Below are 8,128 nucleotides of genomic sequence, written 5' to 3' on the forward strand. Positions count from 1 at the left end.
TGTTGAAAAAGAATCATTCTCTAAACGAGGCTCTGTAAAGTAGGATTATTTCTGAGCTGTGTTAACAAACGATGTGTGTATATCTTTCCTTATTTTATCTATTTTTCGTTTATGTTTCATTGATTGATCAAACTTGTATCTAAATACATGTTTGGGCAGTTAGGTTCAACTTATAGTTAACTCATTTATTTTTCCAAAAACATATATATATATATATTTATGCATATTATAGGGTTTATTTCTACAAAGGTATAGGCATGATTCTATCCTATAATAGGGTATCTAAAATGGTCATTGCATGTTGTTTGAAGGTTGATTATGATACACAAGGTGATGTGATTCCGATCATATCATATTACGATGCAATTCGAAAATATTCAAATTAGCCCAAATGAGAAGGGTCCATGTGCAAAATAAAGCTTATCAATCAAATTGGGTTGAGCCTAATGTCTATGATGGTTAATTGGGTTCAAGTGGAGCAATTTAGTGGTGCGTTTGATTAATCATGGGACAATTTAAAAGACTTTAATTAAGTTTTAGTTTAGTTTATGTTTGCATCTTTAATTAATGTCTTGCATTATTTATCTGCATCTTTAAATTGTGATTTGCATTATGTATTCTGCATTTAATTAGGTCATGCATTAGTTCGAGATTCTTGAAACTAGGTTCGTATCTATCTTTTTTTTATTCGTAAAAAAATTTGAAAAAAAAAAGAGAAAAATTTGAAAACAAAAGAAAAAAAAGAACAAGATTTCAAAAAAAAATTGAATTTTGTTTTTCGAAAAAAAGTAAGTTAGAGTGATAAAAAAACAGTTTCTATTCTTTTCATCAAGTTGATATCATTCCGAATACTTTTCATTCATTCTTTTATGAACATTCTAACGTGTGTTCTTGTTGCAAGCACCTGTGAATAGCCAAAGCCAATTTCCAAGCCACTAATTTTGAAGTGTTTGAAAGAGTTCTCCTAGTTCTCTTAAGAGCCTCTGAGAGAAAATTGCGAGTGGAAAAAGGCACAAGTGTGGTAAGAGCATCAGAGAGGTAAAAGCCAAGATTTTGGAGTGAAACATGAGCAGAGTGAATAATTCATTTTTATCAAATGTTTACGAGTTTGTAGTGTTCACCCAATTGTCTTATCACTTCGTTTCTCATCACGGAATGTGGCGACTTCGCTTACCAAAGTTCGAGTATTCTGTCAAGTTTAAGTGGGTCGTAGTTTTAATATAGCTACAGTTCCTTAAAATATTCAAGTGCTTTGGGTCAAGATTTTCAACCAATTGAACCTATTTAAGATGGTCATTCCATTCGAACTATTTTCCGAACTATCCAAGTTGGGGAAATTGTATCACAAGGGAACCTAAATAAGTTTTGTAATAGGCCAATTTTAGCCTGGCCTAGTTTATAAAATAAAACCTAAAAATAAAAACAAAAATAAGTATTAATGGTCCAAATATCCATTTACAACAGTAAACCCAAACCCAACAAGCCCAAAACAAATAAACCCTAGCCCACTCTGAACATTTTCAAAAAGCAAAAAACCCTAGCCCCTGAGAGCTTCAGCTGCCGCATGCTAGGCCTACCCCTAGCCACCTCGCGGGCCGCTCCTCTACGCACGCGCTCCTCCACACTTCTCTGACACCACTTGCAAACGCAAAAACAAAGGACAACAAAGAAGAAAACAAAATGGCAGCAGAAAACAAAACAGAAACAAACAAAAATGGATCTTAGCGTTGGCTATAAAAGCCAAAACATCTTCTTTGTAATTTTTTTACGAACACCCAAAAAAATCAAATACAAAACAGCAATTTTTGAACAGATTCACAAAAGGTGCTTCCTTTTATATGCTTTATTATTCTAAATAAATAAATATATAATAAGAACATAACTTTTTTTTTGTTTTCTCGCCATTTTCAGAGGTTGTCGCCGACGCTTAGACACCTCGAAACCTATTGGGTTTTCAATAAGGGTCTAGAACAGGAGAACAATAAGGCCGAAAGCAATCCCTTTTGTGTTTTTCTCTCTTTTTTTCTCTTATTTTTTATCCTTTTTTTTTAAAAAAAAGAAGCTTCCAAATCAGGCTTGTATTTATATAAAAAAAAAGGGTTCAAAGCCTTTTTTATTTTCCGGCACGACGGAGCTGCGGTGGAGCCACCGCGCAAGCCCATTGGCATCTAGGTCGGAGGAAAACAGAAGCATAGAGAGGGGAGAGGGACTCCCTAGTTTTTTTTAGAAAAATATAGTAGAATGAAAAAAAAAAATAAGCTTTTATAAACGATTAAAACGGCGCCGTTTAGGGCATTAATCTCATGTGCCAAAACAGCACCGTTTAAGCCACAGCTCACACGACTAGACCCACTCCAAGGGGATCCGCGCATTTTGATTATGGGTTACTTGCAAGCGAGGTCCCTCTTCTTTTGCGGCGCACTACAATTTGGCCCTTGTTTGTTTCTTTTATTTTTCTTAAATCTTGCCGCTTAATTTTCTATTTGCTTCAGTTTGGTCCATGCTAAAACGCTGCGCATGAGGGCTGGGAATATTTTCCCAGTCAGTCCCTCTTTCGTTGCTCACGTTCCATTTTGGGCCCTATTTACTTTCTTTTTTCAAATTCGCCCCTTTAATTTAATTTTATTTTTAATTCAATCCTTAACCTTCTAATATCAAACCGTTTTATATATTTTGCTTATTTATTTTTTAAACATATATTTTATTTTAAATAGTTTTATATATTATTTATTTTATATTTTTTTACATATTAGTTCTCTTAAACTATTTTATTTATCATTTATTTAAAATTGATTTATGGTATTCATTTCAAATTGTTTTATTGTATATTATTTTAAGTTATATATATATATTAACTAGTTACTTTAAACGGTTTTATTACATATTATTTTAAATTATTTTATATATTATTTATTTTACGTTTTTATATATACTATTTATTTTAAAATTTTACATATTATATATTTTAAATTTTTATATATGTTATGTAGTTCAAACTATTTTATATGTTATTTATTTTAAAATTCTTTTATATATTGTTTATTTCAAACTGTTTTATTATTATTTACTTTAATTTTTTTATATATATTATTTATTTGAGATTTTTTTATTTATTCATTTTGAATTGTTCTTATACATTATTTATTTTAAACCATTATTTACTTGAAATTGTTTTATATTATTTTATATTATTTCATTTTCTTTGATTGTTAATATTGGAATTTAAGTGACATATGTTATGTGATTATTGCCATTGTGTGTATTATAATTCGTTTATTTGTATTTTCATCTCATTGTCACTCACTTGCATAATATTGTATTCATGTATTATTGTTCCATGCTCATTACTATATTTTTATTTCATATCATCGTATCGTGAATTTGGCTCCAACGTATTTATCCAATATAGATCGTTTTATTTTACTCCAAACAAAATGAATGCACATTGTAAAATGTTGTACTCGCTATTATTCAAAAATAAAATTCAAATTAAGGCAATATTTCGCGTTTTGGAAATTTGAGAAATCGTACCCTAACTTACGGGGTTTCGATTTTCTCGTTAAATCCAAATAGCCAAATACCCGTGTTGAATTTCAAAATACATGGAACTTCAATGAAAATTAAAGACAAACTTATTCTTGATGACTCAAATGCCGTATCCTAACTTACGGGATGTGGCATATTGTTATCGCGGGACGAGTGGGCCTTTGATGCTCGTTTCAATTTAATTCAAGCGTTTCTTTTAAAAATTAACAGGGGATCGTATTTTAAAATCTTTTCAAAATTCTCAACATTCGACATTAAGACATTAATTAATCAATTAGGTACCAATTTTGGGCGTTACGAGGGTGCTAATCCTTCCTCGTACGTAACCTACTCTCGAACCCGTTTTTCTCTGATTTCGTAGACCAAAAATTATCGTTTTAGTAAATTTAAACTTTTATTAAAATGGTTGAATTACTAGGTGATCCGATCACACCTAAATAAAAAGGATTGGTGACGACTCCCATTTTCGTTTTTTAAATAAAAAGTCGACGCCTTTTTCAAAAAAATGGTTTCGACAAGTTTTACATTACCCACAGAGGATAAGTTCTCTTTTCCCTACCCATTACAAGCTCCAAATGGAAGGGTTCAAATTTGGGTGGTCTGATTTTCCATGGAATATGTAATGGCTACGGTCACACAAATGCCATGGTACTCTCTTTCCATGGGTGTTCCTCAAACATATGTACGATCACGGTGTTGTAGAATTCAAGGATTTGCTCCTCCTAAAAAGGACACATTTGGGTGTAGGATCATTTTATGTATAATGTAATATATATAAAAATAAGAGTTAGAAAAACTTTATAATTATTAGTTAACATTTAAATCATTGATATAAAGAAGTATACATGATGATAGCAAATTATTTTCCCCTAATACTAATAGAAATCAATTGAGCCCTTAAAAAAGTACATCTTATTGAGTCTCTAATGACAAAAAAAAATTCAATTATGCTCTTCTGAAAACCGTTAATTGACCAGCTTGACCATTAACGATATTGACGTTGTTGATAACAACCATCAAAAGATGACATGTGGCAAGCCATGTTGAAGGATGTTTATGTGGCATGCCATGTCAACAATTCGTTTACAAAATATAAAATTAATTAATAAAAATTACATCTGGAATAAACTTAAACAATTAGTTATCCAGTTTTATTTGAATCTCAATAACAATATATTTAGATTCATTCTAGATGAGTCTAAAATTATAAAAAAAAATTAAAAATTATAAAAAATATAAATAATTATTTAAAAATTCTAAGAAATTAAAATATGAAAAGCATTAAAAAACAACAATAATTTATAATAAAAAACTATAAACTTAATAAAATGCACATCTAAAATGAGCCTAGACTAATGATTGTTCAAGTTCCGTTGAACCTAAACATATGATTATTTAAACTCATTATGGAGTGCAAAACTATTAAAAAAATTTAAAAATTATAAAAATATATTAATAATTCTAAAAATAGATATAAAAATTATAAGAACTATAAACCCTGTTTTCTATTAATATAGTAAAAATTAAATTATATTTTTATGTGAATATTATCAACTTGCAAATTTGAAATTCAAACTATTTAATTTTTTTTATTTTTTTTATTTTTTTTCATATTTGCATTTTTATGCCAATCGTTTCTTTAATTTTTGTTTCATACTTTAATTTTTTTTAAAATTTTTAAATAATTATTAATATTTTTGTATATTTTCTATTTTTTTATAGTTTTACACTTGTTTAAAATGAAATGGATAAATGTGTATCAAAATTCAAATATTATTTAATTTTTTATATTTTCTATTTTTTATAGTTTTACACCTATTTAGAATGAAATGAATATCCAGATTCAAATATTATTTAATATTTTTTGTATTTTGTATTTTTATTTATAGTTTTTACTTGTTTAGAATTAAATAGACAACTATTTATCTAGATTCATTTTGGATGTAATTTTCTCTCCACCATCCTCTACCTTCTTCTTTACTTTTCGGTGAGCAACTGTCATCAGAGAACTCGATATTCTTCGGTTTCTGACAGCGGTGCACGGTGGCCGGCACAAATAAACCTTTTTTAAAAAAATGACACAAATCAATTCTAGTAGAAAAATGGTGTGGCATTGACTACCTTGATCAATACACCTTTGATCAAGTGTAGAATGTATGGTTTAGCATGGCAATCAAAATCATTAGGTGTCACGTTCTTTAGGAGATTCTCGAAGCATTCTCCAATTGAACCATCTTCACCATATGATTGATGTAATATGATGGAAGGTCAACGCCTATTTTGAATGCTTGAATTAATACCCATTGTAGATTAAATTAAGTGTTTCCTATTACAAGACACCAGTCCACTAAGAGTTTGTTAGTAATGCTACATCTTTTATCGATATTATCACTTCGCAACATAGAATATATAAGTATGTGGTTTGAAATTTCCCATCGTTCAATCAAGCATATATGACTGTTGAGAGAAAAGTACCTCTTCTTATTTGGCTTGCATGATAAAAACCAACATCCTTTAATTGCTAGTTGATTCTCTTGTGAGGCACACTAAACTCATGTTACCGCGAGCCTTAACAACAAGAGAATACTCCAAAGTTGTTACTTCTCAAGGAACATGTATTGCTTTTGATGCCATTCCGGTACAATTAGAAAATGTATCCTAGAGGTTAGCTACGTACAACTAAGGGAAGAATGTAACATAGTTGTAATATTGATTTATAGTGAAAACCTATCATTTGCTTTCACCTATTTATAGGTTTCCAATTTAGGGTAATTTCTTTTAAAAGTCGACATTTATAATTAAATTTTGGATTTAAATTAATTAATTATATTAAATTATCCCTTTTCGAATTGTTGTTTAAACTTTGATCACAATAACTATCGAGTTTAAGGTTAGTTGATTAAAATTTAAATTATATTTAATCAGTTAAATTCTCAAATAAGGATAAATATTAAATTTATATATGAACTTTGATCTAATGTGCAATGTCATATATAAATTTATTTTTGTGCGATTTTATACATGAAATTTTGATTTGATTTGATTCATTTCATTTTTAACAATTCACTACCATTTTACATTGATATATTGTATATACAAATAATTATATATATTTATTTATTTAAACGTGTACAATTGAATTACATAAAAATTTTAAGTATATTTATGAATCATAGTTCAAATTTTATATATATAATTACATTAAATTAAAATCTTATATATTAAATTTAAACTAAAGTCAACGCCTATGTGGTATAATGATTTAAAGAATTACACCAAATCCAGATAAACGGTGTAGAGTGTAAAGAAAGCAGTTGTATAGAAGGCTGAGAATTAAGTTTACTTCTTACTCATTGGTTTAATTCTTTTTATATAAAACTAATTTGGTTTTCCGATGACGTAATACAGAGCTAAGTTCCAAGAGAGGATAGGATAGGGTAGTCACATTGAGAGTAATCAATTTGTCATGACAGTTAACCAACCATAAACACTCGCTATAAAACCATGGTTTATTGCCCCCCTTTGTATCGTCAATTTCTTCATTCCCTCTCTCCCTAGTGTTTTCCGATATGGCTTCAGCTGATGTTGAGTACCGATGCTTCGTCGGAGGGCTCGCTTGGGCCACCGATGACCGGGCTCTCGAAGAAGCCTTCAGTGTGTATGGCGAGATCGTCGAATCGAAGGTCCGTTTGTTGCAGAGATCGGACTCCAGATCTGACTCGATCCGACCCAATCCGGGCCTCCCTGTCTATGATCTGTGATCCTTGATCTGTTGTTTTCTGTTACTGCTTGTTACTTGATACTCTCTTGTTACTCTTCTCTCTTTTATAATCTCTCACCGGTACGTTCTGTCTTCATTCCATCTGGGCCGAAAGATCGATCGATTCTGACGAATCTATGTTTTTGTCCTTCTCTTTGCATCTTTCTTCTGATATTGATTTTTTTATTAATTGATTTTCGTTTCTTATTTAGATTATCAATGACCGTGAATCTGGAAGATCCCGAGGCTTTGGGTTCGTAACTTTCCGTGACGAGAAATCTATGAGAGACGCTATTGAAGGAATGAACGGTCAGAATCTTGACGGAAGGAACATTACCGTAAACGAAGCCCAATCACGCCGAAGCGGTGGAGGCGGCGGTGAAGGATACGGAGGAGGAAGCGGAGGCTACAAAAGAAGTGGAGGAGGCGGAGGATATGGTCGCCGTGAAGGAGGCTATGGAGGTGGCCGTCGTGAGGGTGTATTCGGGAATGGTGGAGGATATGACGGCGGAGGCGGTGGTGGCGGATATGGCGGAGGCGGTGGCGGATATGGCGGCGGTGGCGGTGGTGGATATGGAGGTTGACGCTGAGATGGTGGGTCTCGTTACTCGAGGAGGCGGAGCGTCTGATGGGAGCTGGAAGACTTAGGGTCGTAGGGTTAGCATTTAAGTGGGCTTTGGGCTTTGCTTTTTCAGTTGGATGATGACGTGTTTCAAATATTGGTGCTTTATTGTTGTTTTGTAGCAGTTTGGATTCTCTCGTTTTTGACCGATGTTTATGTGACAAAAAACAATGGAGGGAAGTATACTATCTTCTTTTCAA

General features: G+C 31.5%; 1 protein-coding gene across 1 annotated transcript; it reads left to right on the top strand.

The window, feature by feature from the left end:
- The first annotated feature begins 6,838 nt into the window (after positions 1–6,838).
- On the top strand, positions 6,839–8,128 carry LOC107928749 (glycine-rich RNA-binding protein GRP1A). The gene is made up of 2 exons (XM_016860007.2): positions 6,839–7,229; positions 7,519–8,128. The coding sequence occupies exons 1-2, from the start codon at positions 7,116–7,118 to the stop codon at positions 7,888–7,890; spliced, it is 486 nt and encodes a 161-aa protein (XP_016715496.1). The 5' UTR covers positions 6,839–7,115; the 3' UTR covers positions 7,891–8,128.

This window comes from Gossypium hirsutum, chromosome A12 (assembly GCF_007990345.1).
Source record: "Gossypium hirsutum isolate 1008001.06 chromosome A12, Gossypium_hirsutum_v2.1, whole genome shotgun sequence".
NCBI lineage: Eukaryota > Viridiplantae > Streptophyta > Magnoliopsida > Malvales > Malvaceae > Gossypium > Gossypium hirsutum.